Source organism: Erinaceus europaeus, chromosome 9, assembly GCF_950295315.1.
Source record: "Erinaceus europaeus chromosome 9, mEriEur2.1, whole genome shotgun sequence".
In the NCBI taxonomy this organism is placed as follows: Eukaryota; Metazoa; Chordata; class Mammalia; order Eulipotyphla; family Erinaceidae; genus Erinaceus; species Erinaceus europaeus.
In genome coordinates, this window is record NC_080170.1 from 112,484,789 (window position 1) to 112,507,220 (window position 22,432).

Below are 22,432 nucleotides of genomic sequence, written 5' to 3' on the forward strand. Positions count from 1 at the left end.
AAAAGAAATGTTTCCTTTAATAATCATCTATCTGGAATTTCAATGTATATAATTTCCAAAGTATTAGTATATACACTTGCTGAAATGCTAACTGGATTTTAAAGACACTAAGCTTCTTACATGTTGCTTAAAAATACATAAGGGGCCAGGAATATAGCTTTATGGGAGTGCAAATGCTTCACATGTCTGAGAAGCTGCATTTGATCCTAACATACACCGCCAAGATGAGGTCTTCTTCCTTAAATATAATCAGTATAAACTGATATCTATCTAGTAAACTGTTGTTCAATAGACAGTGTAGAAATAAAAGGAGTATATAGTAATTGATTTCAGGTTCACGAAATATTTGCTGCTATGAAGGTAGAAATAAGAAGGATTCCAGGCAATCTACTTCATCTTCAAATAGCTCCTTTAGTAAACTACTGACAGTAGATAAGCCTGAGTCAACGCCTAGGGACCTAACAGTGTTTTAAAGTTTACCACACCATCTTTTACTAGGATGCTATTTTCCAGTTTCATAGCACGCAAACTAATTTCAACATATCAAGATATGGCTAGATTTGGGAACTCACATTGTTTTGGAACAAACTGAGTTGTTTTGACTCCGTGACTTTGCTCGTCCCCCCAGCCTTTGGTCTTTAATGTGTCCATATGACTTCTTTGAGAACTTAGAAACACAAAAAATGAAGATCATGACACAAAAGTAAAGTCTACTATTAGTACTCATTATCTCTGCCTGGCAAATTTCTCCACACAGAAGTTACTGACTACACTGAATCATCATGTTACAAGAGAGAAGATGCATCCCCTGGGGCTAGAATAAAAGTACAATCTTCCTTCTAGTAATTCAGCCAAATTAGCTAATTTCGGTGTCTCTACTTGCAAAAGTGTATATGCTCAGTTCCCAGCACCACTTGGACTGAAAAATCTCAGCAAGTAAAACTCAAGTCAAAAGATGGAAAATCTTAAAGGGTAAACTGAAAAAGATACTAAAACAACACATTAAAAATCAAGCCAGTTTGAGGATTTTGTTGACATAACAAAGTCTATGAAACATGTTGTTCCTTCTAACCAAAGTAGCAAAAATGTTAATATTCAGACTAAGATAATTCAAAAAAAAAAAAAAAAATTCACAAAGCTAAAATTTCCAGAAAGAGAAGAGGAAGACAGCTCACATAGTAAAGTGTGTATCTCACCAAGGGTGAGTGAGGCCCTGGGTCAGAGTTCTAACATGTGAGAGCAAAAAGACAGCGGCACTATGGGAGCTCCAGGGATGGGGAAGCGGCACTGAGCTGTCTCTTCCCTCTCTTACATCAGAGAATGAAAAAACTGGGCCAGGGAGCCACTTGGGGGCGGTATAGCACATGTGTGAGGCTCTGGATTCAAAAACAACAAACGTTGCTATTTCTGTATTGACAAGCTAGATAGTTTTGTGACTTTTTCACTTTCCTGGGATCCCTTCTGTGTATTCTCACACTCCTTAAAGGATTACTCTAGCAGCACTCAATCCTGAGCTAATACAGTCTAGTCCCCTTTTTACAGGCAAATAAAAGGCTAGACCTCAGCTTCTTTTGCTACTCCCATCTATTTACTCAAAGCATTAGAATATTAATAATGCTTATTAATAAAAATTCTCATAAGAAAACTTCTTATAGCCTGTGGTGACTTTAAACTTGCAGGCTTGTTTTCAAATAAGCTAAAATGCCTACCATTAAGACGCCTCAGGGATGGTGTAGTGTCAGAGAAAAAGTAAGTAATATAAAAAAGGGGGGAGAAAAGTTGGAAAGGAGAAAGAAAGACAGCCCCTCCCCGTGCCAGTCCCCCCACCCCCCCCCAAAAAAAGCCTGAGACTGAGGGAAGCAAGTATTTTGAGGAAGTTGAAAGACACTCTCTTGCCCCTGGGAGCTCAACTTTAACCAGTGTGGTTCCACTTTTGTACATAAAAGTTTCAAGAAAGAATTTTTCTGAACAAAGAATTCTAAAGCTAACAGAAAATTCTATTTTTGTTCTATACAACTCTTCTATATCACCCACTAATGGATACAAATTTCAGGTAAATGACATAGCTAGTTCTCAAGCTCTCTTTTTAAATGAAGCCCACCCCACCAATTCCCACTCCAAAAATAAGCAAAAAGCTGCCTGCCAAAGCCTTTATCTTATTACTCATTTTTACCTGTGATGAGTTCTGCCTAACAAAGCCTTTATCTTATTACTCATTTTTACCTGTGATGAGTTGAAGTTCCAGGAGGAACAGAGCTTCCATGGCCACCACCTTCCTTAAGTCGCTCCAGTAACCTTCGGTACTTTTCTCTTTCCTCATTTTGAACACCCTAAGTAATTCAAAGTGTGTCAGATGACAAGCACATTAAAGCTATGTAATTAAACCATAACAGAGGTCTGGTGTAGCCCTTGGTTGTGTCTTATTTCTTACACAGTGTTTTTAAAAAGTTTGAGTTAATTACCAACTTTGTACATTTGCAAAGAAAAATTCAAAAGTCTGGTCTCTTGAAAAACTGAATCAACAATCTACAGCTGTGTGGGGCCTTTTGCCTTACATGGGTCATTTAGCCCATTTCACTCATTACATGAGCTGCTAAACTTGGATGACATCTGTTTTTTTTTTTTTTTCTTTTTTTTTAAACAATAGACGTGAGTTGACCTCCAAACTAAGCAGAAATCACCCCCTTGCATAATCAGAACATTCAACTTCCAAAATGGAACTGGTATGACCAAAGTCACCCAAGCACTTTCTGTGGCCAGACTCAGTCAACACTCAGTCAGCTCTGCTGTCTGCTCATCCCACTCACCATGCCTTCCTGGACAACACACTCTCCTGACTTCTTATTTTATCTCAGTCTCCACTGCAGAGTATTTCTTCTTCTGCCTGCCCTTAAATGTGGGTGGTTCTGCCCATTATCTCTTCTCATACTACATTCTCTCCCTAAATGAACTCTTCAGTCCCTTGGTTTACATAACATCAATATGCAAGATTTAGAAATGTTAAAAAAAAAAGAAGCAGCCCAGGAGATGGCTCAGTGGGTAGAGTGCATGCCTTGCCACACGTTAGGTCAGAAATTTAATTCCAGGCAGCACATGGGAGTACCATGGACAGCCCCAAGGGAACTCCATGGATGGTGGAACTGTGCTTAGGTCTCTCTCCCTTCCCTTCCCTTCCCTTCCCTTCCCTTCCCTTCCCTTCCCTTCCCTTCCCTTCCCTTCCCTTCCCTTCCCTTCCTATCCCACCCCCATCTCAAGATACAGATTACATTTTGAGCTAAGGAGTTAGCTCAGCAGTATGGCATATACACAGGTCCTGAATTCATTTCCCAGTATGGCACTAAAAACTCATTTTTCAGAAAGTAGGGAGAGAGGGAGAGGGAGAGAGAGATCCAGAAACCCTGCCTCCTTTTCAACTCTCATCATCACATATATCCAAGAGTCTGTGGAACAGATCTTCTGATGTTTAAACAACATCCAAAGCTGAAGTCATCATCTTTCCTCTAAACATGTCAGGTATTTTAGTCAGTAACACAGAGTTAGCCAAGACTTAAGATATCTGGGACTCATGCTTTCTCTCCTAACTTTACATCCGTCACACAGAACCTATTATTATGCTATTGCCAGCATCACCTTTTAATATTTCTAGGCTCTATTTTGTGCATATCTCTGACATACTTGCTCAGTCCCTGATGAGAGATCATTTCTGCTTTCTTATCTATGAGGTAATGATGCTTATGAAATTCCTATACTTCAAACTCCTATCTCTATGGTTCATTCTTCCCTCTGCCCAACTCTTGTCTGTTGACTACAACTATGTATATGTAATCTCCTAGAGAAAACTGACTATATTTACTCAAAATTTTTATTATTATCTTTATTTATTGGATAGAGACAGCCAGAAATCAAGAGGGTAGGGACAGAGAGGGAGACAGATAGACACCTGCAGCCCTGCTTCACCACCTACAAAGCTTTCCCCCTGCAGGTGGGGGCTGTGGGCTTGAACCTGGGTCCTTAAGCACTGTAACATGGTGAGCTCAACCAGGTGCATCACCACCTGGCCCCATTTACTCAATTTTTAACTGACTTCTGAACAATTAGCAGAGCATCTGAGATTGGTATTAGAGAATGAACTCAGGGTTCTGTGCACTCATGGTACCATGGATAGTTTCCCAGAACCAATTCTTTCATTTTGTATTTATAGAGAAGGAGAAAGAGAGCCAGAGACAAGAGCATATAAGACAGAGAGGAGAGAAACACCATCACCCACGGAGCTCCCCCCAGTGTCACCCAAGGTGTTCCCATGTGGCAAGGTGAGTGCGCTCTACCAAGTGAGCTATCTCCTGGCCCTCCCCGCTTCAACCCCCAAATATTTCTGACTCAAACCCCCAAAAATTTCTAAATGGCTCAGAAAGCCATTTAGAAATTTTCAGTAGGTGATGTGCTGGGGAATGCCAGATACAGGGATAATTTAAAATTTTCCTGAAATAAGTGAAGACTTGAAGAGGGAAGTGATGACTGTTGATGAAGACATCATGCTAAGTGCCCTGAAAAGGGAAGGAAAAAGCTGACCTATACACCACTTACTTACCTTATTTAATCACAGTTATTGCAGTTCATTAAAAACAAAAACAAGTTCAAACAATTCAGGCTTCCGGAAAAAATACAGATTTTTATACTCTTCCTAATATTTTTTTTTTAATGAAAAAATAACATTAGAAAACCATCTGAAATATATATGTGCAGACTTATCTCTCTAGAAAGACACACACAAGTTATCCATTTAAATTTTGACAAAAGATAAACTTGGTGGGGGGGGTCATGTGTAGAAGGGAGACTGGGAAATTTATAATCTTATACCTTTTGAATGATGTGCCACAGTGCATATGTTATTTATTTTTTTTCATAAAATATTTTTAAAAGAAAAGCTAAAAGAACTTACCTCTTCCACAGTACAGTGGGGACGCCTCAGCCCCTTGCCACTCTCTTCAGAAGCCTCTGTTACAATCTGTTCCTGAGGTCTCCACATTAAGGAACTCTCTGGATTGCCTCTGCTATGGCGACGGCCACCCGGTCTTCTAGTATAACCTTCTGAGTTCATAGTAAAACTGAAAGACAGAAAAAGGAAGGAAAGAGCAAGGATGGAAGGAAGAAAGGGAGGGAGGGAGAAAGGAAGGAAGAAGTGAGTTGTCACCAAGGTGCCCAGAAGGTGGGACAGTGGATAAAGTGTTGCATCAGTTTGATCTTTGACATCAAATATTATTCTCTGGTTTTATCCCCCTCCTCTCACTCTCTCATAAATAAATACATCTTCAACACCAACAAACCCAACCAACCAACCAACCAAACAAAACTATTTGCTGATGACAAATACACATGGATAACCCTAAAGAACTTAAAAAAAAAACAAAACAAAAAACCATTGTTGGTTTTTTTGGTTGTTTTAAAACACAAGTAGAACCTGAAATGGAATTGGCGTATCACACCAAAGTAAAGGACTCTGGGGTAGGTGGGTGGGGAGAATACAGGTCTAAGAAGGATGACAGAGGACCTAGTGGGGGTTGTATTGTTATATGGGAAATTGGGGAATGTTATACATGTACAAACTATTGTATTTACTGTTGAATGTGAAACATTAATTCCCCAATAAAGAAATTAAAAAAAAGAAAGGTCAATACTACTCAGATTCCAAAAGATAACATACATAAAAGAAAATTATAGAACAGTCTCTGATGAACATAGATGCAAAAATCCTCAACAAGATCTTGGCAAATAGCAATATTTTCAAAACAGTCATATACCATGGACCAAGAGACAGTCCACCTTAGAATGAGTGCCTTGTAACCTGGGAGGTGGTGGAGTGACAGAGTGATGGACTTACAGGCATGAGGTCCCAAGTTCAATTCCCAGTATCACACGTAGCAAAGTGATGCTCCAGTTTTTGTTCGTTCCCTCTCTCTTTCTCTCTCTCTCTCTCTCATCAATCAAACAATATTTAACAAACAAACAAAAAATGAATGAGCACCTTACCATGCACATGGACCTGACTTCAAGCCATTTCGCCACATGAGAGAACCATGGATGTTATCAGGGGAGCTCCATGCAGAGTGGAGCCGTGCTATGTATCTCTCATCTCTCTGTCTCCCTCTCTCTCTGTAAAATGAAGAATGAAAAAAAAATTGGACCAGGGCAGTGGCATCACATATGTGCGAGGCCTCAGAACAGCACTGGAAAAAAATAAAGGCATATACTATGACCAAGTGGAATTTGTATCCTAGGGATACAGAGATGGTTCTAATATGCGAATCAATTAATGCCAAGTAACACACCAATGAAGAGATACAAGTTATACCACCTTATCAACAGATGCTAATAAAGCATTTTAACAAATTTCAATACATATTTATGATCAAACCCTCAAACACCAATAATAGGAGGAACGGTACTTAATATACTAAAGGCCACATATGGAAAGTACATAGCTAATATTATACTCAATAGTGAAAAATTGAAAGCTTTGCTTTTAAGATCAGAAATAAGAAAAGGATGTCCACTCTCAACAATGTTGTTCAGCATAATTTAGAAAGTCATAGCCAGAGGAGTTTGGTGAGAAAGATATAAACGGAATCCAAATTAGAAATGAAGTAAAACTATTTGCTGATCACATAATACCCATGGAAAACCCTAAAGAACTTAAAAAAAAAACTGATACAAATTATAAATGAGTACAGGAAAATAGCAGGATATAAAATCAATATATAAAATTTACTGTATATAATCAAATAATGAATTAAAGGAAAGAGAAATTAAATAATTCATTTATAACTGTACCAAAAATAAAACAGACTTAGATGGAAACATAGGTATATATCGTTAGACTTAGACGACCCCCTGGCTTTCATCTCCAGTGCACCCAGTGTAAATAAAATAAGTAAATGCACTTACATCAAATTGGAGTTGGTGTATCGCACCAAAGTAAAAGATTCTGGGGTGGGTGGGGGGGAGAGTACAGGTCCAAAAAGGATGACAGAGGACCTAGTGGGGGTTGTGTTGTTATATGGAAAACTGGGAAATGGTATGCATGTACAAACTATTGTATTTACCGTTGAATGTAAAACATTAATCCCCCAATAAAGAAATAAAAATATATTTTAGTAATTGTTGGTCATTATGCCTGGTCCCCTGCATTGCTGGATGCTGTGGTCTATTTACATAATCATTGTTTTGCCTGAGACCTGACCTGACTGCAGGGTATTAGTTTATCCCATTGGTTAGAACCTTCGCAATAGCTGCTATGGAAGCTTTTTACCTTCCTGCTCCTTTCTTTTCTCCACCCCCTCTCCTAGCCATTTTCTTTTCTGACCTGCCACTTCCGTTTCAAAAGATATAAAGGCATTGTCTCTTATCAATAAAGGCACTGCATTGCATTCCCGCACAGCCACGAGTTCCTGGTCTCTTCTCTCTCCGATGATGCTAGCCCGGCAAGTAATAAAAAGTAGACAAAAAAAAAAAAAAATGCCTCGATGGGGAGTCAGGCAGTAGTGCAGTGGGTTAAACACAGGTGGCACAAAGCGCAAGGACTGGTGTAAGGATCCCGGTTCGAGCCCCCCAGGTCCCCACCTGCAGGGGAGTCGCTTCACAGGCGGTGAAGCAGGTCTGCAGGTGTCTTGCCTTTCTCTCCCCCTCTGTCCTTCCCTCCTCTCTCCATTTATCTCTGTCCTATCCAACAACGACGACATCAATAACAGCAACAACAATAACTACAACAATAAAACAAGGGCAACAAAAGGGAATAAATAAATAAATATTTTTTTAAAAAGGATACCTCTATGGAAACTGGTATGGAGATGATTTAAAAACAAAAAGAAAAAAGCTCCAGAAAACTAAATGGCTGTTGAAATAGCTCACTTAGATAGTGTACTGCTTTGCCATGTCTGTGTCTCAGGTTCAAGTCCAGCTCCCACCACCTTGAAGGAAAGATAGTGTACTGCTTCGCCATGTCTGTGTCTCAGGTTCAAGTCCAGCTCCCACCACCTTGAAGGAACCTGTGATGCTATGGTTTCTCTCACTCTCTGCTTCTTTCTCTATTTAAATAAAACAAAAAGAAAACTATAAAAACGAAACAAAAAACTAAAAGTGGAAATATACTATCCAGCAGTACAACTCCTCGGCATTTATTGGAAAACTCTGAAACCACTACTTTGAAAGGCTATTTGCATCCCTATGTTCACAGCAGCATTATTCATGACAGCCAAAACATGGAATCAGCCCAAATGCCCATCAACAATGGCTGCATGGAGAAATTATAGTCCTTAGTAATTAAATAAAAAGTGCAGTTGTGTTTTGCAACTAAAAAAAAAAGCTGAAGTCATATCTTGCAATTAAAAAAAATATTTGGGAGCTACTTTCTTCCCTGTTCCAGCTTTCTAGTCCTATTTCCAACTCTGACACCATCTTCCCAGACAATACCTTTAGCCCACCTGCACGTTAGCTGTCGAAAATTAGTAAAGTCATGGGCCCCTTGAAATATACCCAAAATAGACTTCCAAGGTTTTTTGTTTTTTTTTCCTCCAAACTTGAGACCTTAAATCTCATCTGCTCTATTCTTACATTTAGGTTCCTGATTATTAAACAATTTGTTCTGCTTTATATGTTAATGCTTTTCAGCCACCAAGTTGCAGATGCTACCATGACACCAACCTGACTTCACTGGACAGACAACCCCACCCATAATGTATCCTGGAACCCCACCTCTCCAGAGCTATTCCCAGCTTTGACACCATACAATACCTTTAGCCCACTTGCATGTTAGCTGTCAGGCTCAGGCAAAAAACTGTAACGTCATGGGCCCCTTGGAATATACCTAAAATAGACTTACTAGTCTTTTCCAAAATGGAGACCTCAAATCTCATCTGTCTTTACTTTTAGATTCCTGATTATTAAACTATTTGTTCTGCTTCATATCTTAATGCTTTCTCAGCCACCAAGTTGCAGATGCTACCACGATGCTAACCTGACTTCACTGGACAGATGACTTCACCAATGTACCTTGGAACCCTACCTCTCCAGAGCTCTGCCCTACTAGGGAAAGATAGAAACAGGCTGGGAACATGGATCGACCTGTTCAGTGGCCCATGTTCAGCAGGGAAGCAATTACAGAAGCCAGACCTTCCACCTTCTGCGCCCCATAATGATCCTGGGTCCATGCTCCCAGAGGGATAAAAAAAACAGGAAAGCTTCCAGGGGAGGGGATGGGATACAGAACTCTGGTGGTGGGAACTGTGTGGAATTGTACCTCTCTTACCCTACAGTTTTGGCAATCATTATTAAATCAATAAAAAAATTTTTTTAAAGTACTTAAGCTGTGCCTTTTATGATACTATGGACAGGCGGTATTGTGAAAAGTGAACTAAGTCAGGAAATGAAAGAAAACACAACATAGCTTTACTTATATGTGTAATATAAATAATCAAAGCAAAGAAAACCAGCAAAACACAGGCATACACATAAAGAACTCTTTGGCAGGGGCCGGGTGGTAGAATACTGAGTTAAGCGCCATGATGCGAGGCGCAAGGACTGGCATAAGGATCCTGGTTTGAGCTCTCGGCTCCCCACCTGCAGGTGGGACGCTTCACAATGAAGCAGGTCTGCAGGTGTCTTTCTCTCCCCCTCTGTCTTCCCCTCCTCTCTCAATTTCTCTCTGTCCTGTCCAACAACAGCAATGGAAAAAAGATGGCTACCAGGAGCAGTGGATTCATAGTTTGATTCTGAAAAATATGGTGGCCGCCGGTGGGAAAGAGGCTTTATGGGTGGCATGGTGGGAGGAGTCAGTGGAGGAGTATCATTCTGCTAGTGTGACAGCACTGGAACTTTGGTAGGGGGTGCAGGGAGACTTATGATACATGTGTAGAGGTGTAGAGCTATACTCCCCAAATCCGACAGTATTGTAAACCAGTGACAAGTCAATAAAGTTTTGATTTTAGTTTTTTAGATTATATAATAAAGATGAAAATAACTAACAATAGCAAACACCTAGTAAGCACAGGTTTCAATTTTCAGAAAGACAGAAATTAACACTTACCCAAAGGAAGGCAGAACTCTGCGAGGCTGATCTCGGGTTACAGTCACTCTGATCTTTGGATAGTCACTTATTCCATTAGGAGATTTATTACCTATTTTTAACATATTTTAAACAGATGTATTAGAAAAGGAATGCTGTTGAGTGGTGTACATTGTAGACTACATTGTAGGATTAGGATTCCTTTCTGCATAAACTTTGTAACAACCTAAAGTGAAAGCAGTAGCACTTAGCTTGTCTTTTATTTCAGAGAGGTAATATGAAATAAGACTTTCCTAGTTTTGCTTCCTGGGACAAAAAAAAAAAAAGACAAGAACCCAGTGATTACAAACTCTATCATACAATCAAATTCAGTAAATTGTCGGATTGATTCTGCTTTCCCAAAAACATAATTTTAAAATGAAAAATGAAAAATCTTCACATTTCATTAGAAGTTGCCAACACTTGTGAGATGGTTACTGTACTTCAAAAAAGGGGTGACCCTATTTTCATTGGTCACAGAGCATGGTGTCCTTTTGAATTCCAAAATGCAAAGAGGTGCAAAACAAGGCAGCTCTCCTTCTCCTTCTTCTTTCTTCTTCTCCTTCACAAATCAGTAGCAGTAAAGCTGAAAATAATCTGAATTTATTTGTTGGTGAAATCTGACTTTGGGCTATCAAGATAGCTCAATTGAATAGTGTGCTAGCTTTGTCACACACACAACCCAGGTTCAAGTCCAGCCCTCACTACACTGAAAGAAGTTTTTCAGTGTTATGGTATCTTTCTCTCTATCTCTGTCTTTGTATTTGGCCTGGGGCAGTGAAGCCCCAGCAATGATTAGAAAAACAAAAGCATAGAAAAATATATCATGGGGAGTTGGGCGGTAGCGCAGCAGGCTAAGTGCATGTGGCAAAAAATGCAAAGACGGGCATAAAGATCCCGGTTCGAGCCCCCAACTCCCCACCTGCAGGGGAGTCACTTCACAGGCGGTGAAGCAGGTCTGCAGGTGTCTCTTTCTCTCCCCCTGTCTGTCTTCCCCTCCTCTCTCCAGTTCTCTCTGTCCTATCCAGTAACAACATCAATAATAACGACAACAACAATAAAAAAGAAAAAAGAAAAAAACATCATGGCTTTCTGGAAATCCAGTAATAACTATAATTCAATTTCAGTTTATAAAGAGGTTTCTAATCGCAAAACTCTGAGAAATGGAGACCCACTATTATTCTCCATCGGATGATATCCTTCAAAGACAAGGCTTCATTGCTTTATGTTTTGCCATTAAGGATCTTGTTATTGCTTCCAGACATATAATGCCTGGCACAGAGTAAGTTCTATGGATATTCTGGATATGCTTTTTTTTTTTTTAATGAATGAACTTTGATCTAAGCTAGAGACATTGATAATACAAATAAAACAAAACTGAACTCAAAGAACAAGCTAAAGGAAAGATATTTGCTTCTCTTTTTTTTTAATGTAGAAAGATTACCTCTGAAAAAATGTCTCTGCTCTCATCTCAACCCAAATTTTTATTTATTTTTATTTTTTATAGTCTGAAAACTAAGGGGTTAAATGGCAGAAGGGGGTAGATAAGCAGAAATATTTTGACCATCTCACCTAGTTTCAGCATATTGTTCCAGGATTCAGAACCTGTCAGTTCACAAGATGAAGAGTTTGAAAATACCTTAAAAAGCAAAGAGAATTACCTCTATAGCATCTAAATTTTAGAATTTAAGTAAATTTCTTGGGCTGGGTAAATAACACAATGGACCTTTATGCCTGATATACCAGAGGCTCTAGGTTCAATTCCTAGGACCGCTATAAGCCAGAGCCAAGCAGTGCCCTGGTTAAAGACAATGTTTCTTAAAAACAAAAAACATTCTATTTTGGTTATTTAACTAGCTCACAGAAGGGATAATATCAGTAAGACCAAATGTTTAATTTGTATAAGCTCACAAAAATGTTATTAAAAACATATATTCTTAGATAAGAAAGGATGATTCATGGTTAGATTCTTTATAAATATTTTTAACTGCCTAATTTATATTTTAAAAGACTATTTACTATGAGAAAGAGAATGAGAGAAGAGAGACCAGAGAGCACTGCTCAGCTCTGGCATAAGGTCGTGTCAAGGACTGATATCACCTCCACAACATAAGGCATGCATATTAGATTCTTAACGGATGAGGCTATCTCTCTGGCCTAAATGTTACATCTAAACCATTAACTCTCCCTCTCTCTCTCTTTCTTTTTTTTTTCCTATCAAGACTAGTAAAGGCATAAACACTACTGGAAAAGAGTCATTCTGTACTGACCAGTCCCTAAAAAAAAAAAAGAGAGAGAGAGGACAAGGACCGGCATAAGGATCCCAGTTCGAACCCCGGCTCCCCACCTGCAGGGGAGTCGCTTCACAGGCGGTGAAGCAGGTCTGCAGGTGTCTATCTTTCTCTCCCCCTCTCTGTCTTCCCCTCCTCTCTCCATTTCTCTCTGTCCTATCCAACAACGACGACAACAACAATAATAACTACAACAATAAAAAAAAAAAGAGAGAGGAAAAATTCATTTTATTCATATGCAACACAGCAACAGAGCACCACTGCAGTGCACACACTCTGCCGCCTGAGCTATCTCCCTGTCCACTCTCCCAACCCCCCTTTCTACTAAACAGTATGAACCCAGTGCCTTGAGCATATACAATACCTGCTAGGTAACCTATCAGACCCTAATTTTCTCTCTCTTTTAATTTGTTGAGTTATTGGCAAAGTCGTGATGCATTTTTGCACAGAAAAATATGTCATGACTTTGCTGACAATCCAAGAAAGGGAGAGAAGACAGAGAGGAAGGAGAGAAACACAGCAGCACTCCCCCACCTGTGGAGCTTCCCCAGTATAATCTGTGGTACTCCTGCCTGTGTGATGATGCGGGTGCTCTTACCTGCAGGGACTCCTATGTCCCAGGTAAGCTATCTCCCCACCCTAAATGTTAATTCCTGAAAACAGAATACTGCATTTTTGAGATTTAACGTTAATAATTAAGCTGAAGTGTCAGTTGCCCCAATGAGCTGCTCCAGCCACACTGACCTCTCCTGAAGGGGTCGCATTGCAAGTTCCATTACAAGCGGAAGTCACCATAGGCTTTGTGGTCAGCTGGAATGGGAATCCAAATAAACTGGCAGCATTGTAGAGTGTGTTTTTCACGTGGTGAATAAAGCAATCTAGAAAATATAATATATACTATCTAAGCATAGAGTAAAAAGCTTCTAGCAAAAACAGCATACTTGAAAAAAGCCCTCTGTTATTTTTATTTATTTATTATTATTATTATTATTTTTAACCAGAGTGCTGCTCAGTTCTGGCTTATGGTGGTGCTGGGGATTGAACCTGGAACCTTAGAGCCTCAGACATGAAAGACTTTTTTGCATAACCACAATACCATCTCCTTGGTCCTAGAAGTCCTACTTTTCAATCTTTGAGATAAGAAGGTATTTGTAAATTTCTTTTCCTACCTGCATAACTAGGATTTCAGAGTTGGGATTCTCTTTAGTAAAAAATCTGAAATGCTACAATACCATGAACTTATCACTTTAGCAAACCATATACTCATTCACAAAAAATGGGTTCTGAAATGACAACTTTTATGTAATGAGTATCCAAATATATAAAATAAATCATCAGAGATACATGGGTACAGTTTACACAACCAAAAGCAGGCAGCCCCTGAAGACGGCAGAATCCTACAAGAAGCAGTATCCTTTCGTTACTGATGTGTCCGTACTTTCCAGGAGATAATACAGCTGTCCTAAACAACTATTTCCTAAATCCTCATTCTAGCTTGGCTACCACTAGAGTTGAAATTAATAAAGTACAAAATATGCAGCTCTTAAACATCTATGATGAAGCCAAACTCCTGGAAAAGATCCATCACCATGGTCCAGGAGGTGGAGCAGTGGTAAAGCTTTGGACTCTGAAGCATGAGGTCCCGAGTTCGATCCCCGGCTGCACATGTGCCAGAGTGATGTCTGGTTCTCTCTCTCCTCCTATTTTTCTCATAAATAAATAAATCTTAAAAAATAAAAAAGCCATCGCCAAGATCTCACTCACCACTCCTTGCCACATAAGCTAGATTACAAAATAAGAAAGTAAATAAATAGGAGGCGTAGCTCTCTCCCCTCCCGCACACCCAGCTTCTGTCACAGTACTTCTCTCTTACTTCCTATACTGCTCATTTGTTTTCTACAATTTCTTATTCCCTACTACCTTAGCCGCAGTCTGTTTTAGAGAAAAACAGCCCAACGCTGAAAATGGTGGCCTTGCCACAAAACGCACATTTAAGATATAAAATACTTTGCAGAATGATAGGGAATAACTTAAATAAGGCAGATGTGATAACTGGTTAAACAGAATCCAATGTGAAATAACTGTAACCAGAGAATAGCAAAAGAACCACAGCTAGCAGATGACTTAGTTCTCATTTAGTAAGTACCCAGAGAGAATTCCAGATTCTCCCCCCAATAATGTTGAGGAGTATCACTTAGACTCTTCTATTTCTCTCCTACATGAGACTGCACTTAATTCAGAATGTCACAAAACTGAACACCAAAGGGCAAGAAGTATCCTTAATAACATCATTAAGTGGAAGACATCAACAGCATTTCAGTCTATTATCCTAAAAATTGTGTCAAGATTTGGCCTGAGAGAATGTTTAAAAAAAAAAAAGTCTGACCTGTCTGTAAAACGGGAATAAGAGCTTACTTAGACAGTGAGAGCAGTGAGAGCAGTTTGTTTTATTATGTGTGCAACCCGAATGCAAGACCAGTCCCCACTGAAGGAACCTTTGATGTTGTGATCTTTCGTGCCACCTGCGCTTAACCCGCTACGCTACCGCCCGACTCCCAATGCTGTGATCTTTTATTCTCCCTCTTTCCCTCTCCCTCTCTCTCTGCTTCTCTTAAAAACAACAACAAAAACATCATTTTCTTGAAATCAGATTGCGCTTCTAACATCTATAAAACGAGGTGCCAGTAATTCTAAGGTCTTTCTTTTTTATTTTACCATGTTTCTCTCTCTCAAAAGCGACCATTTAAACTGTGCTGTCCAATATAGTAATCAACAGCGACAAGTTTAACTAAAATGAAATTCATTAGCTCAACACTAGCCTCATTTAAAAAAAAATTGATTGATTGATTCATAAGAAATGATAGGAGAGAGAGAAAGAACCAGACATCACTCTAGTACATGTGCGGCTGGGGACTGAACTCAGGACCTCAAGCTTGAGAGTCCAATGCCTGATCCACTGCACCACCTCCCAGACCACAATACTAGCCTCACTTTAACGGCTCCAGAGCCATCCTCATAGCATTGCCACAGACCTATACAAACTACCAATAAGCATCAGCTGTGGGACCTACTTCATCCCTTCCTTTAGGTTTCTTTCTAGAGTTTCCATTCAGGAAAATCATAATACGTATTTCAGAGAAAGAGAGGCTTGACATAGAAGTTCCTAAAATAGAAACCATAATTATTTCACAAGCTTGATATGGCTCCTGAATGTATGAGATGTCACCAAAAAGATTATTTTAACTATACAGTTACTCATGTTTTTCTTAAAATGACTCACTTTTCTTGCTAATTAAATGTATCCAAAAAGATTATTTTATTTATGTATTTATTTATTTATTTATTTTTGCCTCAAGGGTTTATCGCTGGGGCTCGGTGCCTACACTACAAATCCACTGATCCTGGTGGCCATTTTTTCTTTTTTTGGATATGACAGAAACTGAGAGGGGAGAGGGAGAGAAGGAGACAGACAGATACCTGCAGACCTGCTTCATCACTTGTGAAGTGACCCCCCTGCAGGTAAGAAGGCGGGGGCTTGAACTGGGATCCTTGCGCTGGTCCTTACACTTAGTACTATGTGCGCTTAACCTGGTGCACCACTGCCCAGCCCCCTCCAAAAGATAATTTTGTACTGCTACTATAAACGAAAAATATTTGTCTTATAAAGAAACTTGATCTCTCTCTCTCCAACTTACTTCCTGAGTTCTATTCAGTATTTCCTAAATTGTACAACTCTCCCATACTGTCCTTCTGCCTAGAATGTTTTTCCTCCCTATTGCTGTTGATATCCTACCCATCCTTCAAGATCCAACTCATATACTAGTTCCATCAAATATTTGATATTCTTTACTAGTCAAAAAGTGGATATTTTGTTTCTACTTTTGCTACCATCTTTATTACTTCATTGTATCTTCCCTGACATTAGTCATTAGTACTACTTATGTGCTAGTCACCCTCTTTATTATTTATTTATTTTTGTAACATGTGGGCTCAGCCAGGTGGGCCACCACCCAGCCCCTATTTTTGCTACAGAGGGATACATACCAGAGCACTGCTTGCCAGTTTGTGATGCCAGGGATTGAACCCTGGGTCTCACACATGTAGCACATGTGCTTTACGGCTGAACCAACTTCCTGATTTCTTTATGTATTTGTCTTATACCCCCTTCCGTACAGCTATCTACGCCAACAATTACAAAGTCCCTAGAAACACAGACCCTGCCTTACTCATTTTTTAAATATTTGCTGTACAGTCTAATACACTGTTTAGCATTAAGATATAAACACTCATTGGATTTAAATGAAGTCTTAACACAGATATGTCCACTATCAACTACCACATCTAGAAATAGATTCAACTTCATGTTTGTTTGTTTTTTGAGAAAAAGGCGTATTCTTTTTTTAAAAAATATTTTTATTGGAAGGATTAATGGTTGATGGTGTATGTGTAAAATTTCTCAGTTTTCTGCAAAACACTCTCATCCCCAGTCTAGTTTTTCCTCCACCATCTTGCATCAGGACCTGAAAAGTCCCCCTGCCCTCCAGTCCTTTACTTTGGTGCAACACACCAAACCCAGTCCAAATTCTACTTTCTGTTTCTCAGCTTCAGTCTATGAGTGAGAAGGAAAGAGGGATATCTAAACATTCCATTATGCCTTTTTCATTGAATCTAGCTTTGTTTTCTTCTATCAAGCTATACCTTGATACCCACTAGATACAGGAAGTAAACAATTTGGGGATACCTAATTGAGTGGTTCACTCAGCTATCTCTCAGCTTGAAGCGGTTCTTTTTTTTTTTTAAATTTATTTATTATTTATTCCTTTTTGTTGCCCTTGTTGTTTTATTGTTGTAGTTAGTTATTATTGATGTCGTTGTTGTTGGATAAGACAGAGAGAAATGGAGAGAGGAGGGGAAGACAGAGATAGGGAAAGAAAGATAGACACCTGCAGACCTGCTTCACTACCTGTGAAGTGACTCCCCTGCAGGTGGGGAGCCAGGGGCGCAAACCAGGATCCTTATACCGCCCAACTACTGAAGCGGTTATTTATAATGTTTCTTTACTTGAGAAAAAAAAAATCTTTTCTTGATAGGAGGATTTAGAATGTTGTTAGTGAAGACTGAACATTTATTTGGAAGTTTATTTTATAAAGACAATCTTGGTAACAGTAGTTGACTCTTAAAAGATAAGTGCAAAAAAAGGGGCAGGAAAGAGCTTTACTTTTTACTGTGTATACTCTTTATATCTGAATTTGTTTCATGCATATATTTTCCTTATCTAAAAAAACAAGGTTTTAATATTAATATTCCTTACCTAGTCTTGGTCTTTTGGCTGGTATTTCATCAGTATCCACTGTAGAAAACAGAGTGCTGCAGAGAGAAATATACACATATACATGTATATACATACATATGTGTGGATATATCATTTACATAGACACAGATCCACTTTTTAAAAAAAAGATTTGTTTATTCCTTTTTGTTGCCCTTGTTTTATTGTTGTTGTTGGGTAGGACAGAGAGAAATGGAGAGAGGAGGGGAAGACAGAGAGGAGGAGAGAAAGATAGACACCTGCAGACCTGCTTCACCGCCTGTGAAGTGACTCCCCTGCAGGTGGGGGGGGGGGGGCTCGAACCAGGATCCTTACGCTGGTCCTTGCATTTGCCCCACCTGTGCTTAACCCGCTGCGGTACAGCCTGACTCCCCAGATCCACTTTTATAAGTAAGTCTACTATTCATACAACACACAATTCTCCATTACTTTATTAGAACCAACTATGTTTCAAAAGAACATGCTACTGTATATGGCTTCAGCATGAGAACTTAACACAACAGTTTCAACTATCTGAGAGTCCCTAGAAGTCCCATCATCCAGTAGCTTATAATTTGGCTCAAGTACGGACTTTAAAGCCTTAAAAGTTCTTAGTCAGAAAGGTGTCACATTTCACTGTTTGATTTTTTTTTTAATCATGAAAACTATATTACAGTGATAACTGGGGAAAATTTTTTCAACTTAAAAATGATAAAGGCTCACAACACACTATATATGGCTGGCCATAGTTCATAGTGCAAATAAATATGCAGAATAAATCCTAGCAGAATTCCATGTAGATCCTAACTTTAAACACACCAACACTAAGAATTTGGCAGCTGGGGAGCCAGCTCACCTGGTGAAGTTTGGGAATTACATGCAGTGGCATTACATATACAGGAGTGCTGCTCTGGCTTCTTTCACGCTTATGTGAAACTCTCTATCTAATGTGAAATAAACAGAGAGCTAAATAAATCTATGAAGAGTTGTTTGAGAGGCCAGGAGAGAGCTCAAGTGGCTCGAAGTCTAGGTTTGAGCTCTGGAATCACGTGGTAGTGCCACAGCTCCTGGGAAGTTCTGGTACTGTGGTGTCTGTCTACCTCCCCCGACACTGATCTGTTTGTCGTCTGTCTATCTATGTATCTATCTGAGAGGAAAAAGTCCAACGGGAATGGTCCATGAAGCAGCCCAGTGACCAGAATGCTAGACTCACACATTAGAGGTCCCTAGTTAGATCCACAGCTTCACGCATCCCAGAATGATGCATTTCCACACTCTCTCTCTCTCTCTCTCTCGTTTTTGCACTCTCTCTCTCACTGTCAATAAATTTTTAAAAAGAAAGGAAAAAAATATACAGGGTATATAGCAAATGTGAGCCCCCTATCTCCCACTCAAAAAATAGAGTTGAGATTAAGGATGTGTGGTCAAAAACAGTTTTGATGTCCCTATCATCATCGCTTCTTGGCCTTTTGGCTAAGATCAAGTGTGATGTCCCTATCATTATTTCTGTGACTAGTAGAGATTCACAGCAAAAAGAGGAGAAAGAAGGTGGAATTGAAATTCCTTTGTTCAACAAATTTGTAGTACCAAGCGCACATCAGGCTTTTATGCTCTTGCATAATGCTCCTCACAGTAAAACTATCAAAACATCACTCCAATAAATACTAAGCACCACTCTAGGCACTTTACATGTTCTCAAGTGATTAATATGTCAAATCTACAGAAAGGAACAAAAAAAATAAGTTAAAGCCATGCCACCTCTAGACTACATGATGGAATTTAGCCAACAGTCAGTTTCATCAATGACCCGCAGCCTCACCCTCATATTAATCATTTTGTTCTCTCAAGCTTCACGAAACCACTCTTTAAGAAACACCAAAATTAATACTTGATCACTGCAAGTTAAGGGAAATACACCACTGATACGGCACTTTCTACACTGTCTTAATTCTTAGGCAAGAGCGTAGACACTGAAAAGGGATAAGCCAAGGGGAAAAAAACAGAACAGCTTTAAGTTTATTCATTAAAGTTTCCCCAAAACTTTAAATGAATAAGGGACAGACTTCTGAACTTCCTCTTTTCATATGCTAATTCTGAAGCACAGAACCGCTCTTCCTCTTGCACCGCCCCCCTTCTAAAATGACACAAACCCACTGTTTGACAGCTGTTTCACAAGACAGTTGCAAAAAAAAAAAAAAAAAAAAAAAAAGACAGTTGTGTCTCTGGTGCAGACAGAACAGAACTTGATTTCAAAACGGCTCTGGGCAAGCTTAGGAGCTCAATTCCCTTAACAGAATTTAACTGCCAGAGATGAGACTCTAGGGTGAGCTTTTAACCCAATGAACCATTAATACATATGCATATATAAAAATATTAACTATTCTCTTCAATGTTCAGTTTTCAACTTAAGAGCAGCAAATGATGGGCCAATGCCCTCTGTTGACAGCAATCGCCTAGACTTTGGCGACAACGCCAGAGATCCCACCATCCCCGCCCACTCCAGAGGGAGCAGCTCTCGAGCTCCAGTTCCTTCCATCCTCCGAGCTGCATCCGCGCAGCGTGCGGGAGCGGCTACGTCACCGCGACGCCCCCGACCCCCGACCCGCGACCTCCGACCCCCGACCCGCGACCCCCGACCCCCGACCCGCGACCCGCACCGCGGCAGCCTCGGCCCAGCTACCTGCCCCGGCGGAGCAGGACCTGCCGGTCTGCACCTGCGCTGCCCCGGCCGCCCCGGGCCCGGGCTGGGGTTGGGGTGGGCGGGCAGGACAGCCGGCCTCTCCTCTCACCTGTTCGAGCGCCGCCTCTTCAGGGGGGCCCGGGCAGGGGGCACCGGCCGATCGCACAAACGGAAAATGGTGCCGAGAATCCTAACCAGCCATTTGTACATACCAGGCTCAAGCAGCAGCGGCGGCCGACACACCCCGAGACGCAAACCCCAGAGCTGTCGCCGCCGCTGCTGCCTTCGCCGCCTTGGCCACCACCACCAGGGCTCAGTCGCCGACTTGTGACGCGATCCCAGGGCCCGCAGATACAACGTCCCCAGGGCTAACGAAGGCCCCCGCCAGACCCCGCTCTTGACGTCACCTCCTCCCTCCCGACCGGAAAGCATCTTCGCCCTCCATCTGCGCACGCGCAACCGAGCACCCACTTCCCCACTTGCAAGCATAGCAACCGGAATGCCTGCGGAACGGTCCCGATCCAATCAACGACGAGCTTCCAAAGGATGTGGGTGGGGCTTAGTCTGCCAGAGCCAATCGTGAGACGGCCCGCGGGCCAAGGCCCACTGGCTGCACTTAGAGCTTCACCCGCGAGAGTGGGCTCCCAGGAGACCTCCCAAAACAGCAGGTGCTCAGTGTACCTTTGCAGAGTTCTCAGAATAAAGGTACGCCCCAGATGAATGAGCAAACGTTTACCGTGCTGACTGTCCCTTACTTTGCAACATATCTTCTATTTGGTACTTCACAGGCATAGCCACCTTCACTTCTCGCAACGACCACATGAGGATAGGGAGTCTTGTGCCATTTTTTAAAAAATATTTTAATTTATTTATTATTGGATAAAGACAGTGAGAAATTGAGAAGGAAGGGGGGGATAGAGAGACACTTGCAGTCCTGCTTCACCGCTCATGAAGCTTTCTACCTGCATGTGGGGACTAGGGCCTTGAACCTGGGTCCTTGTGCACTGTAATGTGAGTGCTTAACCAGAGGCGCCACCTCCTGGTCCATTTTTTTTTTGCCAATTTTTAATAAATAAGTAAAACAGGGAGTCCAGCGGTAGCGCAGCGGGTTAAGCGCACGTGGCGAAAAGCGCAAGGACCGGCCTAAGGATCCCGGTTCGAACCCCCCCCCCCCCGGCTCCCCACCTGCAGGGGAGTCGCTTCACAGGCGGTGTCTATCTTTCTCTCCTCCTCTCTGTCTTCCTCTCCTGTCTCCATTTCTCTCTGTCCTATCCAACAATGACGATGTCAATAACAACAATAATAACTACAACAACAATAAAAAACAAGGGCAACAAAAGGGAAAATAAATAAACATAAATAAATAAGGAGAACAAGGCCTAGAGCAAATGAGTAATTTTCATATGACCACACAAGCTAGCAAATGGCAGATGTGAAATTGAAATGGGAGTCTGAGTACCAGTGTTGCTGACCCAGGTGCCATTGGCTCATCCTGAGGGGTGATAGAAACTAATGGATCAGGGAGGTGAGAGAGAGTGTGCCTCGAACCCGGTAAAGCTTCTTGTCAGAGTCCAGAAAGAATTCAGGGACAAAGACACCAGTGCTCGATCAGATTTATTGAGGGGAGAAGGTGAAAGGTGAAAGTACACAGAGGGAATGCAGGTGGATTATAAAATGAATTGTACTGCCCTTTGGAGGGTGGAGGGAGGGAGATTATATAGGTTCAGTCTAGGGCAGGTGAGCTTTTCACTGGCCCCCCTCTTTTCTGACCATATTTGGCCATTTCAGAACTGTCATCATGACATCAGATGCATGATGGGACCCCTCCCAACCTGTATGTAGATTTGAATATAGTGATGGTATAATAAGGCTGAGGGTAAGGGACTGTTAAGTAGACTTCTTGGTTCCAGATGGTTTCTTCCAGCTCTTGCTCGTGCCTTGGACTTGAAGTGGTTTGATGTGACCAACAAGTTTTTCTGGTCTTCCGTTGAGATAGATGACTAGAGACTGACCAGTGTAGACTGACTTGCAGGTACCACTTTTTCCCTCAGAAAAGA

The 22,432-nt window shown here is 40.9% G+C and overlaps 1 protein-coding gene across 3 annotated transcripts in view; it reads right to left on the minus strand.

The window, feature by feature from the left end:
* SENP2 (SUMO specific peptidase 2) overlaps positions 1 to 20,822 on the minus strand; it is a 41,379-nt gene extending 20,557 nt beyond the window's left edge. For 2 of the 3 annotated variants that reach the window (XM_060198560.1, XM_060198559.1), the window contains exons 1-9: positions 20,485 to 20,720; positions 17,699 to 17,754; positions 13,132 to 13,265; positions 11,669 to 11,735; positions 10,079 to 10,169; positions 6,028 to 6,150; positions 4,940 to 5,105; positions 2,224 to 2,330; positions 573 to 667 (exon numbers count right to left, since the gene is read on the minus strand). In XM_060198560.1, coding sequence (XP_060054543.1) covers positions 573 to 667; positions 2,224 to 2,330; positions 4,940 to 5,105; positions 6,028 to 6,150; positions 10,079 to 10,169; positions 11,669 to 11,735; positions 13,132 to 13,265; positions 17,699 to 17,754; positions 20,485 to 20,585 — 940 coding nt within the window. In that variant the 5' untranslated portion in view covers positions 20,586 to 20,720. Of the gene's footprint in view, positions 1 to 572; positions 668 to 2,223; positions 2,331 to 4,939; positions 5,106 to 6,027; positions 6,151 to 10,078; positions 10,170 to 11,668; positions 11,736 to 13,131; positions 13,266 to 17,698; positions 17,755 to 20,484 lie in introns of all 3 variants that reach the window. The other variant, XM_007519780.2, reaches the window with a different exon arrangement.
* Positions 20,823 to 22,432: the final 1,610 nt, after the last annotated feature.